Consider the following 26,189-nt stretch of genomic DNA (forward strand, 5'->3'; position numbering starts at 1 on the left):
AAACCTCCAGCCCTCCCATCACCGCTGTTTTCACAGCAGGAACCGTAAATCCAGGCAGGAAAAGCATAAACCATCTACCATAGAAGATGAGTAACCATCTACCATAGAAGATGAGTAACCATCTACCATAGAAGATGAGTAACCATCTACCACAGAAGATGAGTAATCATCTACCACAGAAGATGAGTAACCATCTACCACAGAAGATGAGTAACCATCTACCATAGAAGATGAGTAACCATCTACCATAGAAGATGAGTAACCATCTACCATAGAAGATAAGTAACCATCTACCATAGAAGATGAGTAACCATCTACCATAGAAGATGGGTAACCATCTACCACAGAAGATGAGTAATCATCTACCACAGAAGATGAGTAACCATCTACCACAGAAGATGAGTAACCATCTACCACAGAAGATGAGTAACCATCTACCACAGAAGATGAGTAACCATCTACCACAGAAGATGAGTAACCATCTACCATAGAAGATGAGTAACCATCTACCATAGAAGATAAGTAACCATCTACCATAGAAGATGAGTAACCATCTACCATAGAAGATGGGTAACCATCCACGGGGTGACTGCTCACCCTGTGTGAGCGGGGCATAAGGGAGGAGCTCAAGCACTGCAAGAGGAAACTCCACGTGCCACAAATTCCCTCTATGAACAGCTTCAGAAACTCTTCCCCAGTGATTCCTCTGCTCCCTCGTCACCAGCCTGTCTCATGCTGCTGACACAAACCTGGCCGGGCTCTTCAGAACCTCCAGTCCCTGGACCTGGGCAAAGGCAGCTTCCCAGCTGGATGCATCCATGGAGACCATGGACACCAGGGAGAGAGGGGCTCCCCAGCAGCTTCCTCAGCACGCACATTTTACCAGTCTGAAGCCATCTGAAACCCCTCATCTCAAGTTTCTACCTTTACTCCAAGCTAGTGCTGTTCACCAGCATGTGCTGTGACAACTTTCTTGCTCCTACTTTTTTTTTTCCTTCCTTAATGATGCTCCATGTTTCTCTAATGATACTTCAAGGCAGCAGGAAACTCCACTTTTGCTTTCAGATCCCTACAGTATCAGCAAGAGAAGGAGATCAAAAAGAAAAAAAGAAAAAAAAAGGGGGAAAAAAAAAATAAAATCACAGATCCCATTGTCAGAGCCTGCTCCTGGGCTTGGCAGGAGTCCAGCTCCTCAAAACACCGTGGCAAGCAAACCTGGGGCAGGAGGGAGAGACACACGTGCAAGCACGCCTGCAAGACGTAATGCAAGACACGGGAATGTGGAATTTATGCTTTTAAAGCCAAATTATAACGCAATAATAATTCTCTGTGGATGCAATCATAATAAGTTTATAATTATTAACAATTATAAACAAGACAGTAGAAGCTATTTAGTTAGAAGAAGAAGGGGCTGCAACAGTAAAATTTTAATTGTAATTCATGATGACTGAAAAGAAGCAGCACTTTTCACAGCAACTACAGCCTCAAAGGAGGCATTTCCAAGCACAGGGACTCTTTTTTTTTCCTCCCCAAGACAACTCCTCTTTCAAACACAATACATTAAAGAAAGCTCACATACAAAATCTGGACAACATGCAGTAATTCCTCCAGTTGTGAATACTCTATAGGCTTACCATCCACAGAAAGAAACGATACACTGACTTGAGAGAATCATTTATTAATATGACCTTTTCTACTGAAGCTACAGATTTAAGAGGCAAATATGACGTATTTACATGCCATTTCAAAACACTCCACCTCCTTTTACCCCATCCAAGGCCTATACTGAATAAGGGTCCCTCTGGTTCATAAACTAGGGAGAGCCAGGGGATAAAAAAGGCAGAATTTAGTCAAAAATCCACTGAAACACTTGCTGCTGCTTTAAGACGGCGCCGGTCCCAGCCTCCTCTGAGGGCAGCACCTCCACCACAGCATCCAGCTCTCCCCAGGTTGCCACTTCCAAGTTAGGAAGAATCTGGGCAATGATACCGAGCTGGCAGCGAGATGCGGCTATATAAAGATTTAACGGCACTCACACATCTGCATGAGGTCTGTCTGGGCTTGAAGGTATTTATGCAACTGCCTGCCCAAACCGTCAGACACACAGGGGGTTAAGCCAGGGAGGGACAAGACCCATTTCTATTTATGTTTCAACCAGAGGCCTCTAGCAAGATGTATACTTTTAAAAGCAATTACCACAGGATACATAAATTAGAAGCTATTTCTTAAGAATTTTTTTTTAAATATTTTTTAAAAATCAAAAAAGCAATATTCTTGGATGCAGGTAAACCCAAGATCCTATACTTGTGCATTAGTTGATCTAATTATATTTCTGAAATGGGGTTTTATTCCAGCTTCTCTGAAGACCAACCTTAAAAATTAAATTTAAAGTAGTATGTTTATTGAATCATTTTTATCTTCTCAAAAGCATCTCTCTAGATCTTCTAAATTATTCTGAGGGGAGAGCGGCCATACGCAAAACTGCAAGTAACAAACGTAAATGGGTATCAATTAGAAACTAATACTTAGGCAAGTTTCCAAGTCAATAAAACTTGGCTGGGGAAGGTCCAATCAACCATTTAGAAAAAGGAGCCGTACTACATTTAAAAATACTTCTGGACTGGAATTGCCTGTTCTCCCTCCTTTAATGCAGAGCCTTTGCATGCAGCTTACCAGGGCAGTATGCATCAACGTCCAGTTTCTGTGCTGAAGAAAGTGTTGGCGAGCCAAGCTCAGACTCTGGGATTCGAGGGCTCTCAACAAACTTTGCTTTCCTCAAAGGGGCTAAGGAGAAGGAGGGGGAGAGAGAAAGAGAGGTCATGAGTAAGGGAAATAGCAAGCAACAGATGGAAGCACTTAACTAAACGACACTGTCAGACTCATATCAGGTTACCCTTATTTTTTTTTTGCCAGAAAAAAAAAAAAATTATCTGCATTCTTTACAAAGGAGATGGCTCTTGTTAAAACTTTCAAACTGTACAGTCTTACATTAAAGTGTACAAGTACTGAGGCACATTCTTGATACTCTTAAACACTTCCTTTTTTCCTACTTTATTAATTTATTTTTTTTTATATGAAGCAAATGTGCCTGAATTCAGCAACTGTAGAAAAGCTAAGATCATAGAGAGGTACACAGAGCCCATCAGGATTTAAGCTATTTGACTATAAATATCTGAAACGAACACACAAATTCTGTGTTCAGTAATTGTTTCCTTTGAACATAAAATTCCAATTTCAAAACATTCTGAATGTCTGACCAGACAGATTTGGTGTTCAACACAAAAGATCAGAGTAAAACTAATGCTTTACTGTCCGAGACAAAAACCCAGCACTCCACTTTCATCCCTGCAAATCCAGAAAAGATTCAAGAGACTTAAATAAAGAACAGGGAAAAGGTAAAACTGTCTGTAACAAAGCAGTATTGACCACTAGTGCTAGAGAAATGGGATTTTTCTGCATGTTTTAACAATCTGAATTCGAAAGACACGAAGTTCCGTGCAACACTGGTTTATAATAAAATAATTACTAATACACTTTTATTAAGTTTTAAAACAGATACTCCTGCCAGACCAGAGAAATAAAACTAGCAAATAAGTTATATGCAGAGATTATTATATTAAATTTCAACATTAAACTCACATGCCCATTAAAGTGAAAGGCTAATTTGAAAAGTCACTCTACAGACGGTATCGTGGGTCAGCATGCTTCATGCCTCTCTGATTCTCAGCATAATAGCCTCAATTTACATAATTTATATTTATAGCTCTCTGTCCTGCAAATTAAATTTGGGATCTGAAACTAAAGATTGGGGGGGGAGGAATGGACACGTTTGTTCTCATGTGTCTCCTGTAATAAAAGCGCAACAGGTCAAACGATGACCTCGGAGGCAGCAATAAATCTCTTTGCTTTTAAGGAGCAGCCAGCGTGGTTGGCCCTGCAGTTGGAAAAGGCGTAGCAAAAGGCGTAGCAATTCGGATGAGGAGGAACCAGAAGGCTACACGCAACCAGCTCACTTTAACTGAGCTGGCACGTAAACGATCACAGGAATTTTTTTAAAGGGTGTTGGGGAAAAATGGAGATAAAGGTTAGGGTATGTTTTTTCAATAGAAGGTCCCTCTGAAGCAGAATATAGGCAAGGAATCAGACAGTCCCCTCTGTACCAGAATAGGTGCTAACACCTTCCCAATACTCTCCCCACTAAAGATCCATCCCAGAGACCTGACAAAAAGAAGGTACCATGCTACCATTTTGCACAAGAAAATCCTGGATGAATATTAGATATATTTATAGCTCATTCTCCTCTGGAGTCTATAGGGGCTGGTGTAACATGAGCCGTGCCAGGCAAGAGGAATGTGAGAGCCTGACGGGAGATAAAGGCAGGCTGAAGCCCCCCTCTCCCCCCCGACCTGCTGCCGTCCCACCGGCACGGGGAGCTCATGGATGCGCAGCCCAGCTCAGACACACAACCTGGTGCTAAATGCTGCGAACCAGTGGTAAATTGTATAGAAAAAAAAAAACAAAAACAAAACCCTTACAGGCACACACAAGCACCCTATCAGCTTGCAAATTGGCCAACACCAGTGAAAAAATTATTCACAGTAACGACCTTGTGCCAGATACTGATGTAATGAAAACACGTAAATATTGAGATTATTACTATGGCATGAAAATTGTTTAGAATAATAATTCTGCACGGGTCAACCTACTAATATTTCATTTGTAATTGCAGTTTTAACAAATATGTGTATTTCAAATGTCATTTTTATTATATATCTATTAGAAATAGCTCATCTTTTATTTCTTTATCATATCTGGCTAACACTAGAACTATAAATCATCCGATGCGACACTTGGCAATGCCATTTTGTTCTGAAATGAAGAAAAAACCCATGGTTTTCATAGTTCAGGAGATGTTAATGACTGCAATGGGATTGTCACCAGAAGGTATTGCACTGAAGATTACTTGAGTTACTAACCCAAAGAGGAAGAAGGCATTTAAAAACCAAAAGGGGGCTGATGATACCGATGATGCCGCTTTCTGTGGGGTCTCAGAAGTCTGCAGAAGATGCAGAAGCTGCACGATTCGCTAGATCAGCACCAGAGAGGTCAGTGCCCATCTGTAAGGAACACCACAATCTCCATTTCCACAGATTTCTGCATCTCTTCTGGATCTTCCTCATTCCTCACTGAGGAACCAAACCTATCTGCTGATGTTCACCTGATTAATTAATTCCTGCCTTCTCCAAACAACTGACCTAGGACAGCAGAAGTGATCAGCTCGTGGATTCACCAAGCTAATCCACTGATTTTTCTTTTGAGGACAACAAACAACTTCCTATTAAAACCATGGTGAATTCTCACTGTACTGCAAGTTTAGTCATACACACCATTTTATACTATTTATGTTTTTCTCCCCTAAAAAGCATGACTTCAAGTCTTAAAAATGCCTCTTACCACCAGACAAGACACACTATGTCAACAAAACTTAAAAGACTTGACTAAAAGGCTTGAGTTAATATAATCTTCTCAGTGTAACTGCAGATTGGGAAAAAGCCATAGAGCAACAGTTTCTTTTGTTTCAGATGTTCTGAACCCGAAAATGACAAAAACCCCTCCTAACTCATATGTAACCCAATTGCATGAAAGGAGGACTTTTACGTAAAAGAATTAATCACCCCGACTCCTGTCCAAATGAAGATTATCCTGAGAGATTCATATTTGGGCATTAGTTTTCTACTGGAATAAATAACAAATGGAAATGCCATAAATTGAGAAATCTGTTTTGCCATTTTTTAGCCAAATGTTAAAGGATAACACTGATCTTTCTATAAAAGTGACTTTTCATACACAATAGTTTGCCTAGGTCCTGAACATCCCCTCGTGAGGCAAATCTTATGATCAAAGTCATGGGATGAACATTTGGCACATACTATAAAAACTAACAAAAGCGTGAAAAAAAATATTTGAAGTATTCTATACCTGTTTCTGTCCATTAGGCCTCTTATTTCTGTAAGGTTTTCTGTACAAAACAGACCGACTCCAGGCATTAAACAGCATCAAAATAGCTCTTCCTGTTACACAACTGCAATTTTTTGAGCAGGGACCAGTATTTCTTCAATTCTGTACCCAAAAAACCCAGCTATGTAAGCTGTTATAAAAATAGAACAATTTGTGTGGTCAGTAGTTAGTGAGGCTGTCTTTCTAGAACTGCAAAAGGCACGTTTAATTCAGAAAAACATACTGATTCCAGGTAGCCTGAAGTCACAGCCCCGTTGCCTGGGTCCGTTGGCCGATAAGAGCCCTGGAGCTGATGGCAGTGGCCGCACCCCACGTACGCTCCACGGGCTGTCCCTGCTCCCGAGGGCTCCACGACAGACAACGTGGGCATCAGACAAGAACTGACTTGCTACTACTAATGTCGGAACTTAAATTTAAATACCTAGAGAAGTTATTTAAAACAAATACTGCACATTTTTGGGGCTAGTTCCTGCAGTTCTTAGTGAGATTAATCCCCATCGGTATCCAAGCCAGTAGAGCAGAACTGAAAATCCTTCCTTCAGCCCAAATAAAATTCTCATTTGACTTTGACAGCAACTTTTCCCGGGCAAGAAAAGTGATGGTAATTCTAGGGTAGGAGTTAACCATGTAATACAAAACAATTACCAGGGCAGGCATTCAGAAAGTTTAATTAGATGGCTCATTTATGACACTTTCTGCAGCAGGTGGTCTATCTTCCAGTGGGGACAAAGATATAAATTATTCCTTACTTGGTTTTCATGCTAATTCTCCTTAATATCCACATGGATACTCTTAAGTACTACAGTCACCAACGACCAAAATCTTAAAAACTGACAGGAATATAAAACAAGTTTAAAAACTGTATGTAACGTTTTGGGGTTTTTTTGAAAAGTATACATTTGAGAGAAACTGCTCTTCTAAAAAAGGAAGAATTCTGTTATCTGGGTTTCAGGATTGCCTGTTGATTATTAGCCCATAGGTGGTTTCTTACACAAGAAAAACCATACAATAGAAGATACAGGCAATAAAATCCAAAGACCTGCTGAGCCCCAACAATGTTTCTTCATCAGCGGAGATGGGAGATGCTCCATTTTCTTTCCTCTGATGACAGAAGAGAAATAACCTCATCACCTAACATACAGCTAGACATGAATTAAAAAGGAAACGTGTACTTAGAATAGATGCACAGGACTGCAATAAAGCTCTGTTAAACTAACACAAGGGAAAAAAAAATTATTAGAAGCTGCAACGTCAAGCAGTCTGCAGACTGGCTTTTATTTAAGAGTGTCTTTAAAAACAGAGATTCTAAGTATTTGAAGAGTATGCCCACATGAGGAGCAGAAACCACGAGCCCAATTCATCATTTTCCTCAAACCTGTATACCCATACTAGTTATTCCTGAAGAAACTTTCATTCCAGAGGCTGGAACGAGTGGTACGGAGAGCTGCACAGCCCCTCTGACACAGAAAACGCTTCACATATCAGGAGCTGCCGATGATTTATCCTTTTGTACATCTGCACAAAGCACTGGGATCAATTCTGGTGCTGTTTGTGATCAATGCCAAGCATCCCATCTACTACTGAATAAATACAATCCAAAGAAAAAACAGGATGTGTTTATTCATTCGGAGTAATCATTTTATCTCTGTTAGCACCGTGTTCCAGTTCAGCCTATTGAGCTTCCTAATTTTATTGCATTTGCTGTGTTACCATTTAATTGTCACAGGAGTTAGGATTTTAGTTTAAAAAAAAAAGGTTTTTCTTTAGTTTAAAAGGCAGTGATACAAGGAAATTATCATGGACTAGCAAAAGGCTTCATCTACTAAATTCAGTTTCTGCTCTGAAAGGAATATTTCCCTGTAAAAGGGTTATTAACAGCTAATGACCTGATTGAACGAAGAGTTTTTTTCAGGAAGTAATTTCAGTAGATCTGAAATCATTCCATGGTTTGACCACGATATATATACACCTATACCTCTGTGTGTGTGTGTGTGTGCAGACACCCACGAAGAGACACAAGAAACCAGCCTATCTATGGACAAGAAAGATGCTGGAGGAAACAGCGACTCTTCTTCCGTAGCATGAACGATGGACTGGCCATCTGTGAGAGTGAAATGTCCTAGGACCGTCTCAAAGCTTGCTTGTGTCTGTGCAAACCTCCAAGAAAAGCTGCTGCGGCCTGTGAATTGGTCTGGGGGATGCTGCCCAGAGAAGCGGGAGTGTATTGAAGGATGCACTCTCCACTTCTTGGCGGTTGCATTGTCCAGACTCTTTACATAAGCCTCAAAGGGGCAGACATGGACTGAGCTGGCCCCATCCTGGAGCCCTTTGTGGCTCTGTTGTGTAGGCCAGACCCCATGCATGCATTGCTAATGAACTGATAAGAGGCAAACTTTTCTGCCCTTGACGCCAACCTGTTGGACCAGAGGAAAAAAAAAAAAAAACAAAACTAAAGGTGAGTAGATATGCTGATCAGCTGGTACGATGAACTTAAAAAGGCAGCAGAAAATCTTTCTCTTTGTGCATCTACCATCGAGGCCAGATCTGGTGCATCCACCACCAAAGCCAGATCCATGTGCACCCACCACCGAAGAACTGAAGACTGAGGACCAACGGGACGCCACTGGATCCATGGTGGTGACTGTTCTTGCAGCCCTATCCTGCATCGTTGCTTTATTTCTGCCTTTTCCTTCTATTCCGTCCTATCGCTACCCCTCTTCACTTTTTTAATAACAAAAACCTATTTTGGGTATACAGTGTTTGACCTCGTTTGTGTCTTAATCTTGCTCTGGGGATCGTATCAAAACCTCCCCCGACATTGGATCGGGACACCATCCCAGGGTACCTGGGAGCCTCTCCTTGTGTTGGCTCCTTACAAGCATTACAGAAATGTATATTACAGTGCCCTGAACTAAATTAACACAAGCCACTACAACTTTCTGTTACACCAACTCACTCTTCATCGTTATAAATACAAACACAGGGTGCCACACGCCTCAATTCTCTTGACTTGCTCCAACGGGGCAGGTCCGGGGCAGAGTCCCCAGTTTCTCCCCAGTTTTGTCCTCTCCCCACCTTACATAGATGAGTCCTGTTGAATTTCAACTGAACTTTGAGCATTTTTCTGCCAAAAGAGGACAAACTAATGAAACTTGGAATCTTTGTGTAAAACTACTGGTTTTATCATAGGCTGAAGAAGTGAAAGAGTGTCACGAATGATGACAACAAGTCAACTGCCCTGTTTACTGCACGCTCACCTCTTGCAACTGGTTCAGCTGACGAGGAGCTGAATTTTGCACTTAAACGTTGCATTTGTAAATACTGTAAGCACAATATTCTAACATAAATTCTGCATGGAGAGAAAGCAATCCCCCAAGCTTTTACAAAACCCTGCCCAAGTTAGGCTGTGATGGGAAGAGCCAGAGCACCAGTTTGAAGAGCAAACTTCAGAAAACTCATATTTAAAGAGAGTAAAAGTGGGCGCTTCACACATCATCCGTTCCTCATCTTTAGTTAATAATGACAGCTGCCGTGCCAAGGGCTGACTCACGTGCTGGAAGCTGCCCAGTGGCTACGTAATGCTGCAGAGAGTAGACTTTATTGAAGTCTCCCTTGTACTAAAATGTTTTAAGTGCTGCAGTGCTATTGATCCACGGAGCTCCTGGAACAAATAACTGTCAGATTCAACACAGCTGGACTACACCCAAAACATGAGAAATGTAGCTTTCAGTGCTGCCTCTGATCCCAAATGACTCTTTTATTTTGCTGAGGTAAGAGCCGTAAAAAGAGAAAATTACAGACCACATGATTATTTTTTGCAGTGGCACTAATACACAAGTTAAGTGTAATTAGGATTTTTAGCTATAAAGTTTTTAAAAAAAATCGTTAGAATTAAAATAGTGAAATTACAGGTTACAATTCTTTAGATAATCTATTGTTATTTTACAGAAACCATTGTGTAACAGTAGCAGTTTCTTCCTTTCTGTTACTTGAGAGTATAAAAGCTTTTAAAATTACTTTTTAAAGCCTCTCTCCTTTCATCACGCTGTTATCACAGCATCGTGGGTAGGGCAGAACATACAAGTAGTGAGAACAATGTGTTGTCTGGAAACATCATACTCGTTCCAAAAGTTTCAGAAAACGTGTTTAGTTTAGGAGATAAGGTCCTGAAACAAGAAAATTGAAGGAAATGAAGGTGGAAAGAGGAACAAAGGGGAAAAAAGCAGGAAGGGAGTCCAACGAGCTGGTAACAGAAGAACAGCAATGGGAAAGGAGAGCTAAAATAAGCAACTATCAAAACCTGTCTTGATTTAAAAATTCATCTTTGGACTGTAAGAAGTCTGTAACATGAAGGTTTTGCCTGTTACTGCTTCTGAAAAATGTTTTTTGTAAAAACGAGGAACAACCTTCTCTGGATGAGTGGATTCTGCAGTCGCGTGGGACCACAGAGACCTACTGGAAAATTATTTCACCCTCTCTGTCTCTCTCCAGATGAACAGTTCTGTACAAGGCACAGAAAATAATAGCAAGCCATAGCAGTAATGTTACAAAAAGATGTTGAGTGACATCAGAAAGGAATGAGTCTTCTGAAAAACTATTTTAATTACATCAAATTAGAACTCATCTTACTTAAATGATTACAACCTCTCCCAAATAAAAACAATTGATCAAAATCACCTTCTGTATGCACGGGCACTCCTAATCAATTTTCAAAGGAGAAAAAATAACTTGGTTTTGAAAGGCTTATGTATATTTTAAATATATACAGAATAAAATAATACAGATTTCTGTGTGAAATGTTCAATAATGGCTAGTACAATGACGTCTGTAATAAATTTGTGTATTCAAAAAGAAAATAATTTTTCCTAAAATACTAACCTGTATGCAGTCTGAACTTCCACAAACAATTTTAGCTCAATTTCCATTTTGGTTATTACTATGCAATTATTTTCTGTCCTTTATAGCAAATGGAATAGCAGTTATCAAATTTATCACTGCTGGAGACAACAGAGAGCAAGCCAGCCCTCTCCCGGGTCAGCCCAAATGTTTTAGTTTTAGGTTAGACCAGTCGGAGCATCCCAGCATGAATCTGTTGAGCAGCTGTTGCCTGGAATACTCTGGCAAGCCTTTAGGAAGAAAGTTGCTCCTATTAATGAACCCAGAAAGAAAAAAAAAACCCAACCAACTCTCTTTCACTGTAGACAACTTCATTTCCAATGTGGGCTGCCAAAAAGTCTTTATCCCCAGAGGGGAGACAGCTTTGAGGAGAAGCAAGTTACTTAACATATAGACATGGCAGGAGGAGGATATAGTACTTTCATCTTTTCATTCAAACTTGTCAAATTGTTTTTGACTCCTCGGAGCTGTGTCACAGTAGTAGATTTCTCCACGTCATTTTCCATCTAAAATTCTTCTTTTCAGCATCATCTGAAGTCTTTTAAAATTGTCTCTTTTAGTAGAAATTCCTCATGTGTGACTCAAGGTAGAAACTTGTGTATAAGAGGAAGAAGATGAAAGCAAAGAATTCAGCATCACTTGCTCCAGCTCTCCAAGTCATCTTGTTATGAAAATAAGCTTTTCACCCAGTGACTTTTTTCATAGATTTCTGATGCAGTCAGTTTTCCTTTTCAAATTTCAGACTTTGTTTGTAGTAAAAAAAAAAAAATAAATACAGTGAATGAAGACCTGGGAGTACAGGATGAAATCATGTCATCAAAATTTTAAGCCTACAATAAGATCTGTTCAAATACTCAAAGAATCTTCCCAAATGGCAGAAATGAGATGGGGCAGAGCTGGAGGGGAAAGCGTCCCTCACCTCCCTCACATTGCTTTTCCCAACAGTTTTATTTCATTAAAAGTTAAATTTAAAACAGATGAGAGGAGAATGCAACAAAACATGAGTGCTGAATCGGGTTATTCCCATTCAATATCCTGCTGTCCTGGAGTGGTTCTTTCAGCAAGTCAGTGACTCAAATACTGCACTGGCACTAGAAATGAGAAAGACCATCAAAAAAAGACCTGGATATACTATAAAGGACATTTATTACAAAGAAAACAGCAAATAATTTGGTCACTTTAATCGAATATAGGTAACCCTGTTAATTCACTGTTTAGAAATAAATCATTCTACCTTTTTCTAAAGTCCGACTCATCAAAACACAATGCTCAGATTTCAAGATAAACTTTCATGAGAGAAATCAGAAACTAATTAAAGAACTACTGGAGCAAACACATTTTCCTCTTTTCTGTATGAAGCTGACTGTAAGACAAATCTTGGGGAAAAAATGCCTGGCTGCTGCCGTGTCCCCAACAAAGGTCTTTTGTTTTATGGGGCTTTTTAAAATCATACATGTTGAACAAGCTGGGCTGCAGAAACCTGTCTGAACACTGAACATAGCTTAATTTATCTCAAGTCAAGGGAAAAAAAGGAATATATATTTAACTGAAGATTCTTCCCACAGAAGAAAAGAGCAGGTGTATTATAACCACTTCCAAAATAAGTCCAATCCTCCTGGTAGCATACGTTTTCCTCTTCTGTACAGCTCTTTGTTCCATTTTTATTTACACTGAGATTTGACTACAACAATATTTGAATCACAACACGTAGCTGTGAAGCCACATTAAACTAGAAAGTGTGCAGAATCACTGTTCTCCTGCCCAATTACACCAGCATTTTTTTCTAGTGCTTGTGATGCTACAGGAGAGCTCAGGAAACGGGGGGGTGGGTGCTTGTGAACTGTCGTCCTTCCTGTAAGAACGCGGGTATTGGGTTCACTGAGCTCAGCAGCCTGTTCTCTAGCACTGAGAACCAAACACCTAGGAAAGAGGATGGGAAATGGGATGACGAGAGCAGGTACAGCCTCTCACGCTTTGAGACTCACACACAACACCAGGACTTTGAGCCAGAGGTGCTACCCCGTGAAACCCGCAACAAATTCACCTTCCATTAATACAACCAGTCGCTTTTTGAGATGGATTTTCAGCGCTCGCACCACCTCGCAGCACACCTTCCTGCACAATAACTACACACAGTTTGAAAAACCGCTTCCCAGTTTCTCACTGCTGACTTCATTTCTGAAAACTCGGGGAAACTATCAACTTGGATTCCCCTCCGGCTCTTCCACACACATCCCTACACACCGGTGGAGCCTAACGCCGCTCGGCAACACTCACCTTAACTTCTTCCCCAATATATTTATTCTGTTTATCCAGATGAGCATTAACTCTGCCCTTCAGAACACTCCCTGTTAGTGTGTTCCACTCAGACATCAAGCCAACAGGTTTGCAGTTTCCCAGCACGCCGTCAGAGCCCGTTTTAGTACCTGATGCCATAATAACCACCTTTCAGTCGCCTGAAGGTGTTAAGGAAGTTACAAACGAGAGGTTACCCAGTAATTCAGCATCCTTGAACACCTTTTGGTGTTCATGCTTTGTCACAGTTTGTTTTTGTGACCTGCTCTGCCACTGCTGCCATCCAAGACAGACTCACCTCTCAGTCATTCATTCTTTTTAGTCTCTGTACTGACAAAGTCGGTACCTGCTGCCTCTGCTGAGGCTGCGTGTGTGGTTGGGCTCTTCCAAATCCTAGTGTTCTCGTTATTATAGCAGTAAAAAATTTAAAACTGCACTAGACTTGGAAGGGATCTGAAAAAGAACAACACTAGACACTGCTGCAAGAAAGCTGTTCTAAGTTATCTTGCAAGCAGCCAAGAATGACCACAGGTAAGCATCAAATTATACAGCCAAATTAAATCTGAACGTAAGTGGCAAGGGCCAAGGCCAGGAGTAAACCAAAGCTGCACGTAAACGAAATTTAATTCATTCTCCCACCATTATCCTGAATATCATACCAAGGTATTGTAACCACAATAAGAGAAAAGGCTAAATTGTAAAATACCCTTCCAAAGCCCAGGTAATCCCATGTTAAAGCACGTATGAGACCAGACCCTGGTCACTACACAATACCATTGTTTATGACCAGGACTATATAGCATACAGGCTAATATGAATTCATTACGTGATAACAGCACCTAAAATGAAGGCAAAGGATGTGAATAGATAAGCCGATTTTATTTATGTCAGTCATTCAAATTTTGCTACACTAAAACTAATTTAGTTGGTTTAGCTGATAAAGGCAGACCTGTAATTACACTGACATGTATGCATAGTTGTTTGATTGATACGAAACTGTATTTACAATCCATATTTCTTTGCTGGTTGTAGCTTCATAGAATATGTAGCTTCGTATAATATTACATTCTTAAAATGAAGCTGCTTATCTGGCAAGACACAAGCCTGAATTAGCTGAACTTGTTTGTTAACACTTGAAAAACTGTATTATGTTGTGTTTATAAGGTGTTTTTTTACCTAAGGACATTGCTAGCATCCAACCACCTTTAGTTTTCAAGTAATACATTATTTCCTTTCAGAATTCTCTATTTACTTGTAGAAGTAAATGAACTGTTAGAACTTTCTCTTTTGAGAAGTGATGAGTGCTCATCAGCCTTTCCTTCCACAAAGGAACAGGGTCAAGGAAACATGGCAGGCCTAAACGATTTCACTAAAATAGCTCACGAACATGTGATTATTTGTGTGAGCGCAGACCAACTGGACGTGCCTCCCGTTAACGATGCAGACAGACACCCCAGAGCAACGGTTCTCAGCGTAATGGGATTTCAGACCCAAGAGTCTCTCTGAGGCTTCAGTGGCACGTGCACCCTGCCCGAGCAGTGAGATGTCCCACCAAGGACCAGGTCCTTTCTAGTCCTTTAAGTGAAGACAACGGTAACTTTGCTGGGAAGGCAGCACTCTCAGTGCCCATTTCCAAGCTGAAGAAGCAACGGTCATGGCATGTAACAAGGCCAGTGACCATTTATTACAAGAAACACACCAATCTGGTAACTTCCCTTCAAAAAACATTTTCTCACACCTTTTCACTTTCATGACTCAAAAGGTAAAAACAGAAGTGTAACAGGCAAAAAAGAAAAAAAAAAAAAAAAAAAAAAAGCATTGTCTGAAGTCTGGCTTCATCTCTGCAGACAAAAACCTTGTAGAGATTCCAAGGTTTCAACTTTCCACAACCTGCAAATGGTACCAAACCAAGGAGCTCTCGACCTCTTCACCACAGAGACGCAGGTCCACAACTGCCTCCGTGACACACCATCCATCCCTGGGCCTAAACACACGTGGTGGCTGGCTGATTTTACAAAATACAGCCATCTGTGCCGTTTGCATGCCTGAGGAAAGAATCAAGCTTCACTACGCACAGATTTTTTAAAGCAGGTGGGAAAAAAGAAACCCCAAACAGTTAAAAATCAGCCCGTAATGCAAGAGTGATGCTTGGTCCAGCTCTGGCAGCTGAGGAATTGCTGGTGACACCGGGCACAGCTGCTGCTCCTCCTTCCTCTGCTGAGCAATTTTCCTACCCATCACAGAAATTTTGAAGTAGGGAGTTACAATGAAAGGATCAAAGATACACTTGCTCCTCTGTAAGCTCCTGAGCGTGCTGTTTTCCACAAAGGCAACTCCCAGAACAAACACTTGGTTTGTAACCTGCCTCAGAAGCGCTGCCTTATCCCAGCTCACACCTCGGTTCTTCTCTGCATCTTCACCGCCCTTATCTTCCCTTTTTCGCTTTATCTGTCATAGTGCACGTTCTTTCTCCCGCTCTGAAGTGAGGCTTCATTTTTTCCGTCTACATTTTCTCCCTGTCCAGCTTTCACAGTATCTGATGGCTGTCCCAGCTCCTCACAGCGTTGATGCCTTTATCTTCCAGCCGGCCCCTATCGCACCATCGCTCCTCTTCTGCGCACTCTCCTGCTGCCCACTTTGAGGGCTCTAAAGCAGATCAGGAGAAGCAAGCCAGACAAGCTGCCTTCACAGCCCTCTTTCAAACCCTCTAAACAGATCTGACACTTTGCGGAATCAGAAAAGACAAAAAGAGACAGAAATTCAATACGAAAGCTCCAAAAGCGCTGCTGAGACAGCAGGAAAAAGCCCACCAAGTCCCACAGCTCTCTCACCGCCTTGGCCTGTAGCCCCCACAGCACCCACCTTTCTCCACATCAACAGCAGCTGGTATGCAATGTCCTGGTGCACATCTAAAGCAACTCCCCAGTGGTTTTTGTATTCCTCGCTGGAAAGTCCTCCAGTGAGGTATTACAGTGTGAAAGCTGCCCCAGCTCTCAGCTGTGACCATCAGCAGTAACAGCACTGCCAATAATAGTAACTCAAGAGTTACAACTACAGAATTACAGTGCTCATCATAATTTATTTAGAGGTAGGGTTGGGGCAGTTGGTTTTGTTGAAGCTAATTTTTCTTTGCATTTAGTCCTTTTTAAAAAGTAACTGGCTTGCTCATAAATATATGGTTATAGTAGAAACTCAGCTTGGCAAGAGGTTGGATTTACTGTCTTTCTGGTAGAGTTCCTTTAGATTTACATAATTCATATTGCTGTTGCTCTTATGAGCCAAGTGCTGGACAAGGTTATTCTCCTGTTCAAACCGCTTCTAAAAATTTCAAAGCATGCCCTAGCTTTGAGGAAGAATTACAGAAAGCAAACCGCTTAATCTTTTCTTTTTCATGAAATGAAGATGCGAACCTTTGACAGAAGCTAAACTTTAAGGGGCTGTTTAAATTCACTCAGAAATAATTCTCTGTAGTCATATACTCAACAAATAGAAAATTAGACATTCTAATAGGGAAAAAAAACCACAAAGAACTTAAACCACCAACTTTGCTAAATAGAGTTCAATCTGAAAGCTTCTACCACTGAATAGAAAGAAAAGAGTAAGTCTTGCTTCCTAAAGAAACTGGGTAGACACACAAGTTTTTTGTACACTGATATGAATGTTATAGAGAAAAAGCACAGAAACACCGTAAAAGAATAAAACAAGCAAAACCAGAAGAATGTACAAGAACAAGCAACAGTCCACATCTTTCACCTCTGCATGAACTAACATGATACTCAAACATATCCTGCCGAAAACAAAGGTACATAAACAAGTCTTTGTTTTCTTAAGAGGTGAAATTTTAAAACACTGGGAGAGAACAATGTTAGGTTTAAATTAGTATCTGCCAATCCAGATTTACAAAAGCTGACCAGTACATTTCCTCTGCTTAAATTTTATGGTATCTGACATTGTAAAACAAAGAGCACTACAGCTTTAGAACAAACTTGACACGAAGTTAAGTTATAACTGCATGATTATCAAGCAATGAAATATTTATAGTGCAAACTCACTTATTTCTGAGATCAAACTATAACACAGTTCTATATACTAAGCACTATTTTGATGCAAACATGAAGGCAGAAATTTAATCTTGCGTGTATAAACAAATCAAATGTGCAGTGTTTAGATGGTTATTGCATAGCAGAGTCGGGGATCTGGCAATCAGAAAGAACATTTCAGCACAACAATGTATTTATACATGCATAAATGCCTTCTGTCCAAATATAAGCTTTGAACAAACACGGTACGAGATAAAACTAAGCCCATATGTTCTGTAGCAGTGATTCCTTTACTAGAAGACAATGTGGAGTTATTCATTCTCATCCCCTTACGCAACCTGCCCTCGGATTAAGTGGGCAGCAAGAATCTGTTTTCCAGAGCAACAGGTATGGATCCACATCACTCATTTCTTTTGGGCAAAACACAAGAAAAAACAAAAAGCTTTTAGAAATGTTCTAGTATTTTAGAAAATGTTCATCTCCCACTGCCATGTCTCTTGCAGGCTGATTTGGGAACACGATTTCAAAAGCATCTTTTCTAACTGGGGGGATGGAGGGAGAGGATCAAGAAATTGGAATTAAGTGTTTAAAAAACCCTGAAGAGCACTCAAGTCTCAAGACCTCAAGTAGCACCTGGTGAGGCAGCAGGCTCAACCGCTGTTAGACACAGAGCTCCTTCAAACAAGCCGACAGGAGCCCTTTCAAAAATCACTCGTGAAACCAGGCATTTCTACTGCGATCTTCTGCCAAGTTGCCACCCACAACTAACCACGAAGTCTCCGTGTCTGCAGGGACAGAGTCCCGAGGGAAGCAGCACTTGGGCCACCACCACAAGCCCCAACCAAGTTTGGACTGTGACAGACATGGACCGGTCCTGTGAGACAGGAGGCGTTCGGTTACACCACGGCACATGGCAGGACCCTAAATATCTGGTTTAATAAATACAAAAGTACTGAGCCAAGTAAATATTGGAAATGAGGATTTTTTATTTTTTTTTCTTCACCCAAAGTACCGTTTCAAAACAGTTTGGGTTAATTTGTTTTCTCATTTCATTTAGCTGCAGGATGCTGCTTCTTCGTTGACAGAAAAAATGCCCATCTCCACACGCAGTATAAAAATCTCATGCCTATCAGCTGTAGCTGTTCAACAAACCGGGTGCTTGGAGGGCTATTGTTTAAATTATTAAACAAGATGATGCTGGAATAAGAAAGTGGCTTGTTCAGAAATGTATACACACAATATGTACTTGAAAATAAATCAAGAATCATATCTTAGTAACAAACAATAAGTTATTTCTTAATGAAGTGCATTGAAGAGGAAGGGATTATACCATTGCGTATTTTGAGGCTCAAGAGCCATTGGTAAAGGTTTCTGGCAACAGAAGGCATGCAGGTACATAGGAATACTGCTTCAATGTTGGGCCAAAGACATCTTTGATACAACTCCAAATCAGATGCATGAGTTATATCAGCAGTATATCCAGGAATGGAATCACACAGCACCAACAGCTCCTCGAGGGAAGTCCCCACCGAGCAAGGAAGGAGACAGCACGTGCCAGAGCAATGGTCCAAGGCCAACGATCAGTCTCAATTCTCAATTTTCTGTCTGTTTTGGGCACTGGTCTATGGTCTGTGATGAAAACCCAGCACGCAGCCCTGCAATGCTGTACACATGCTGCAGGAACTTTTAATAAGTGGCATCGCTCCGACCTTAGCGGTAATACCGTGAGTATTGATGAGCCTGGCCAAAGCTTCCTAGACAATCAGAAGCAACCAGGTATAGATCGCATCAGAAACTGACTTTTGCAAAAGCAGTGGTCGGTCTTCAGACAAGTAAATCCAACCCAGTAACCCAGTGTGATCAGGCAGGACATAGGAAGAAGCATTTCCAAAATAGATTGTCTTCTTGTTTTCTAATCCTCTCCTACTTACATAACAAGCGGTTGGAGATGAAGGGTTTTCTTGGAAAACAAGCAGCCCAGTTGGAGATAAGGGCTTATTCCAGAAGAGAGCATCCCATGAAGGCCCCTCTGCTCACAAGGAGAGGCTCGACCAAGGCACAGAACATCTCTGAGGGTATGATCCAGGAGCAGGAGGAGGAAAGATGTAGCATAGGGAAGAGCGATGGCCTGATTTAACTCCACAGGAGGCTTCCTACACCACCCTCTCTTGCTATAGAAACCTCTTAGCTATGTCTAAAAATTAAAATTCTCACACACCAGAAGTGTAATCGTGACAGATGCTCCATTTTGTGCAGCACCAGTGTGAAATAAGGACAGACTTTTAGCTCTGAGCTACTGAAAAGCCATGGAGGTTCAGGGCTATTTTGCTTGCCTTTTTAATTTTATCTGCACTAAACATAAACCTTTGGGGTTCTCCCTTTGTTTAGGCATCTATACAGATATCTGAAATGAAAGGCTATTATCACCTTTTCCCAGCTATAGTGCTGTGATGACATGTTTACCCCAGCCTCTGCAAGTCTGAGCAGTTCAACAGCCTTGATGCAAAAAAAAAAATTCTGGGGAAGAGCAAATTATAAAGGTTCTGTAGGCCTGGTAGGCAGGCAGGCAATCTCACCCACAGACATCAAAGGAAAGCATGTGGGATTTTCTGCATATCTCTATTATGATTTCTATTCTTTCAATACAGAAGGGAGCTGTGTGTCAAAACAAGGCAGAATAGGGTTCATCTTGTAAGCAGCATTCAGGAAAATCCATGCTAAATCTCCTTAGTGACTTTCAAAAGCCAATAAATATGCCAATTTTTTACCTTCCATCCATTTAAAAAATAGAAGTTACATCCAAACTATCCGGAAATTAATGCAGAAACGTCACAAGTTTGACAGGTCTCCAACAGAAGAAAAGCCTTAACACAGGATTTGATTTAATTCAAAAAGTTACAAACAGACACACTATTTATCTGTATAAATTTCAGGGACAATTTTGAAGCCCCAAAAAACTCAAGTGGGAAATTTATCAGTTTCACATCAAGAGTCATGTTTGTTTAATAAAGCTAAATGTACATATGTGGGTATGCACAAAGACACATTCATCCACCTGTTTTATTTCTGCAAGCCCAGTTGGTTTCCATTTAAGTATACGCCTGTCAAAACAAATCACAAGTCCAAAAATAATGGATGAAGCATCCCAAAAATGAATAGTAAGAATTGACACAACAGGGGGGAAAAAAAAAAAAGATACTCAGCATGCATCTTTGTCAGTGAAAGAGGATCCTCCTCCAGCAGGTTTCATCGCTGGAGACATTAGGCTTTGCCACACTAGAGTGCAAGACAGGACTAAAACCGCAGGTGACAAAACCACAACGAAGTGTTGCATGCGTGTGTGTTTTACGTCATTTTTTAAGAAGAGATGACTCAATAATTCTGACAAAATACAAGTTTTCTACTTGTTAAACCTCTGGATAACCACAGATTGCAATGCATCAGGGAAAATTTAAATGGAAAATTAATTACGCCCAGACAAAAAATACATTATGCATCTCGAAACCCCCCTGAATCTAATGGCACTTTACAGATAACTCAGTCCTTGTCATTGCTGTGCAGTTCAGAAATGCAAGAGTGGGCCTCCAATCCAACCTCCACTCCTACACTGAAAAACATGAATTTCAGATCAATGTCATGCTGACAGGATGACAGTTAAAGAAAGCAATAAAAAGAGATGCAAGCACACTGCAAACAGTAGGATATAAAAATACCTAAAAAGGGCAAAAGTCTGTCCTGACACCAACAATTTTAAACACAACGCCCCTCAGAAATTAGAAGCAACATGAGCACGAAGCAGTTGAATAGCTTTTCCTCAAATTATACCTTGAAAATGATTGCTTATATATTTGTATTTCTTCTAGTAGCATTTAATTTTTAAATCTCCCTATTTTAGTGAGAAGCAAATATCTCTCTCCCTCAGCACACAGAGGTTTTATAATCCACTCAAATCTAATTTGTGGTCATTTTGCCATACAAAAGGAAAACCTTATCTCAATCCCATTGTTCTAATATTTTGAAAGGAAAACACTCTTGATATCAGTAGTATTTTTCAGCTCACTCCTCTGTAGTTCTATTTTAGCAGTGCTGAAAAGGGGAAATTTTTCAGTGCACATACACTTTATATTTTGCATGTGAAATCCTGCACATCCTAGCAAGCAGGTGACAAACTCAGATTATGTAAAAGTATTGCAACGGCAACTAAAAGAAAAATAACCCAAACAGCACAACCCTTACCGACACTTCAAACCACTAATAATGGCTTCCTTGTAAACTAGGAGCATCAGAATCCCTTATCCTACACCGCTTTTCTGCAGAGTTAAAGGAGGCCGAGGAACAGCTAACGCAAATTAAATCAAAGTCCGTGCACGACAACCAGTCGGAATACTCACAAGGCTTTGTTTTCTCTCCCCATCACCTGAGAGCGTGCAGCCTTGCAGCAGGAAGTCAGCACGCCTGTTAATTCACGGGCACCGATGCCTTGAGAGCAGCACTTGGGTACAGATCCTCCTCTGGTCCACACCTCTCCCTAGCGCCAGCTCCATATTGCTGCTCCCCACGTCAGGATGATGTTACAGGTGACACCTCCCGCTGCTGATGTCAAGCTCGGTTCCCAAAAGCACAACCACCACCTCCCTGCGGTGCCTCCTGCCCCTAACAAACATCACTCCTGCATCTTCTCCGGCCCCAGGGAGCAGGCTCGAAGATGATCTCAGAAAAGCTTACAGACACAGAGCCTTCTCTCTTCGTTAAGTCTCACAGCATTAAAGAGCCTTTCCTTCCAGAATGCTGCAGCAAATGTAGACTATACGCCTCCCTTGGGGGGAAAATGAAGTATTTTTACAGTTTCTTTCTATGGCGCAGTTTAATTTGCTCTTTTGTTAGAGCCAACTGCTGAAAGAATAGGTAAATAATGGCGCAGGATACCAGACTGAATGATTCACTGATGCTCTCCTGAACATTTCGGAGTAAGCCGAAGGGCTAGCAATGCAGCCCAGGACCAGAGCTGATGAATGGTGCAGTGCTGCTGTTGTCAAGGCAACTAAGAGAAAAAAAAGCAGCACCATATAAGGAGTTGTGACATGGATTCTGGGAACAATTTATACTAAAAGGCTGTAAGCCCTTGGATGGTTTAAAGCTGCAGCATCCCCTTCCCGGCTGGATACAGGTTTCATTGTTCAGACCGAAGCAGAGTCGACACAAATCATCACCCGCGCAGTCGCATCAACCCAAGAGCCGTTTGCGTTGGGAGCACTGTACCAAACCACCACGAAACAACATGATTTTGCAGTGTTTTCAAAAAAGTGGCGTTGAAATAATGGAAATTATTATTACATGAAGAAAACAGCAGGGTGCTAACAACGACCCAAGCTAACACCTGTGAAAAACGAGGGTACCAGCGAGGAGCCCCACAGACACGCAGCTCCGTGCAGGTAAGAAGCTCCGGCTTTACGGGAGCAAGGCTGAGATGAACCAAACTGCAGCACCATCAGGTGGCTGACTGCCTGAGCGGCAGTGCCACCGACCAGAGCCAGCCACTCCTCCTAGAGACCGGAAAATATCCCCAAATTAACTCATAAACCAGTCGCTGTTGTGCAGTGAAGGCTGGCAGTGCCCCCAAAGCATCTCCAGATAAAGCAGTGCAGCGAAAGCCAACTCAGACACAGAGTTGCCATAGCAAGCTATAAACAAGACCACAGTTTATATTCCATGCTGTAACACAGAGGGGGAAAACCACATAATTTTACACAATTATCATTAGATGCTTTTCACTTATTGCATGTGCTCAAACAGACAATACACCATGATCAAGGAACTGCAACTATTTCACCAAAAGCCGACACAACACTAGTTCTGAAATCTCAGCAACAGAAGTTTACACTTTTAGAAATCCTTTCCATTGATTACCATATTTTATTTGAACAAACATGTACCAGCAGGGCCAGCTTCTCCCCACCACACAGACCCCTAAAGGAGCTGCCTCATCATCTCTCAGGCTCACACCCAGCTGAGTTAGCGCATTAGTTTTGAGAGAATAAGTAGTCCCAGAGGGCTGCAATTATTAATCTGGGTTTGTCACCATTAAACAAGAAACAATTAAAGTTTTCAAGTAGAGAGATCTCGGCTTGTTTAGTCCCACAATTACAATTAACATCAAGAATATTTAACCATTTACTGAAGATACAGAGAAGGAAGGAATTACAATCCTTATGGCTCTTCCCAAGAGATACAAAGGAGGATGCAGAGGGGTGGGGTGACGAGAAGACGCCAGCACTACAAACACCATGGGTGCTGGTGGCACAGGGGACATCACCCATGGGTGTCCCCAGCGTGGCTGGATCTGGAGGGAGCTGAGAACCACAATGGTGGGTCCTCACTGGTATCACTGGGAAGAGCAACTCTCCAGCCTGTTTATGCTCTGCCCTTGCCACTTCGAAGGATCTAGTGAAGAGTACATGTTTTCTTTAGGGAAGAGGATGCTATTAATTGCCTGAACACACCTAGGAACATTCCGACTCATTTCTATGAAGTCTATTCTCAGGGAAAGTTCCCACGTTCCCAAAGCGCAAGGGAGCAATGTTCTCAAAGCGGGGGATCTGCAATGAAACCAAGTCCTCAGGCCCATGTCTTCAAAGATGCTGAAGCATTTAATTCACGCTGGATACTGGAGGAATGAGGCCTTTGAGAATCCAAACCTAAACATCCAGGCCACTTTTAGAAAAACATGATTTATTTCCTAAATGTCTTGATAATATTCCCCCCTCCTCCCTCTGTGCATGGACACTCACACACACATGCTCTTCCTAAAAGAATCCTAACGCTTGCAATCTGTCACTCAACAGAAAAAAACAGGAATAGCCAAGTACAGCGATGAATAAAATTATCCCTGCGCATATAAATTTACAGCATGTAAATTAAAAATCTTTCTTGAGGAGGAGTTAGGTGAGGCACGGGGCTTTGTGCAAACCCTTTGCACACAGCGGGTACCACAGGAACAGAGGAAAGCAGCGTAGCTGAGTCTTTCAGCCCAATATCTCATATATTAACCTAATACAACGCTGGGTTACTATTTTTGGCATCGATTCAGGAAAGCACTTAGGTACATTCATCCCTATAAGCACCCTCCTGAAAAGCGATGCTTTTCTGAATGGAGGGATACAAGGCAGCTGCATTATTTTCATTGCAGCCATAGCTCCGAGTTATCAGTGATACACTTTCGATGTTTAGCAGAATATTTAACCCAATGGTTTTGAAAATGGTTGCTCTCTTTGTGCAGTAAGCATGGTAACTTTTAAGTGCTAATTTTATTCCACACAGAAATCAAAATGGTGTCTTCTACATACTTATCTTGGACTGGTCGGAGATTTTTTTTTCCTTTTTTTTTTTTTTAATCATGTATTTTTCACATTACACTTGCTAATAAGGCCACAGTTGTTATTAAAAAAAAAATTAAACAGCATAAACTGAGGTTGGACACACTGATCTAAAATATGTTCTTAGCCACTGCTAAATAATAGGTTATACAGGCAGGAGAGGGAGAGCTGATTACTTATGCTTACTATTACTTCACCCTTTGGAGCCACAATGACCTTAGTTTTTCTTAATCACCAGACTATTCAGCAGAGTGCAACCATACTGAATATTTATCAACCTCTGAATCCAGCCAAGTCTCCACACACAGAAAAACCCAGATATCAACATGTTAGCAAGTGACCTCAGTTCCTCTGGAAAGAAGCTTAACACACTGTGTAACGTGTTCCTATGGCTTTCTACCAAAAGTGGACATTTGAGTTTTTCTGTGGATGAAAAGCTGAGTTGCTTACAAATCAGCCAGGTTAAGAACTTTAGAAGATCATATTATAAATAGATGAATAAATAAATACGTAGATAGCACTGCAGTTTCTACTGGCCAAATTTCTCTGCACCATACAGGCTTCTTTTCCTTTTTTAAGGGCTAAGATAAACCCCAAATTAATGTGACCCCCCCTGATGCCCATGAAGAGGTGCCATCTCAGTAGCTGCTTTTCCCTTCCCGTCAGAGCTGACAAACCCACTCTGCCACACTGGAATGGATGCATGCAGAGCTGGAATGACCCAAGATACTTCAGCCATCGAACACGAGCAAGTCATCTTGTGAAAAGCCCCAAAAGCCTTTTGTATTTAAATTTTCATCTCTGAAGAATTTCAGAAAGCATAAATGAAGAAGTTGGTACAGTCACATGTTGTTGCAAATGGTCTGAGGAATTAAATCCTCAGTAAAAAGAAACAGAAATGAGATAACACAGTTTTTTAATGTAACAGATAGTACTATTCCACTACCCAACCACGCCGCAGATATGGAAATTGTGACATGAATGGGTTAGTCACACACAAATGTATGTAAGAAGCAAACAGCATGAAAAAGCCCCTACAATTGGATAATTTCTCAACAATTTTCTATGCTCTAAAGGTCGCTTTGAAAAATCCATGTGGCAACTGTCAGACGGACAAAAGCCTCTCTTTGTAATACTTCAGTTTCCCAGAATCACCCTCATTCCTTTTCCAAAAGGAATCACTGCTGTTATTGTGTAGGATTAACAACTGGACAGCAGAACAAGACAAAGCAGGAGGAAACCATCACAGCCAGTGAGACTCTGTGAAATGTCTCCATGCTTTCACTGTCAAACTGCTGGCTGCTTATTTTTATCTGAAAGCTCCCACAGTCACATGAAGATTTTTGAACCAAGTTGTTTCTCAATTCTACCAGATTTTGAGTATACTACAATGACACTTACAAGATTTCTGTAAAATCAGAGAGGGGTATTGGGCAAAACTGGGGAGAAACACATCATAAAAAGAGCACAAGGCTGTGAACTTGCCTTCACAAATCTAGTATTAACTCCAAATTTTATTTATTTTACAGATCAGGCTGTTTTACCAATGAATAAAAACAAGGAGGGT

The 26,189-nt window shown here is 41.1% G+C and overlaps 1 protein-coding gene across 13 annotated transcripts in view; it reads right to left on the reverse strand.

Moving 5' to 3' along the window:
- TANC2 (tetratricopeptide repeat, ankyrin repeat and coiled-coil containing 2) overlaps nt 1-26,189 on the reverse strand; it is a 289,333-nt gene that overhangs the window by 128,004 nt on the left and 135,140 nt on the right. For 12 of the 13 annotated variants that reach the window (XM_074926925.1, XM_074926923.1, XM_074926924.1 and 9 more), the window contains one exon: nt 2,674-2,784. In XM_074926925.1, coding sequence (XP_074783026.1) covers nt 2,674-2,784 — 111 coding nt within the window. Of the gene's footprint in view, nt 1-2,673; nt 2,785-21,640; nt 21,842-26,189 lie in introns of those variants that run through there. The other variant, XM_074926928.1, reaches the window with a different exon arrangement.

The sequence above is a fragment of the Athene noctua genome, chromosome 25 (genome assembly GCF_965140245.1).
Source record: "Athene noctua chromosome 25, bAthNoc1.hap1.1, whole genome shotgun sequence".
Classification (NCBI taxonomy): domain Eukaryota; kingdom Metazoa; phylum Chordata; class Aves; order Strigiformes; family Strigidae; genus Athene; species Athene noctua.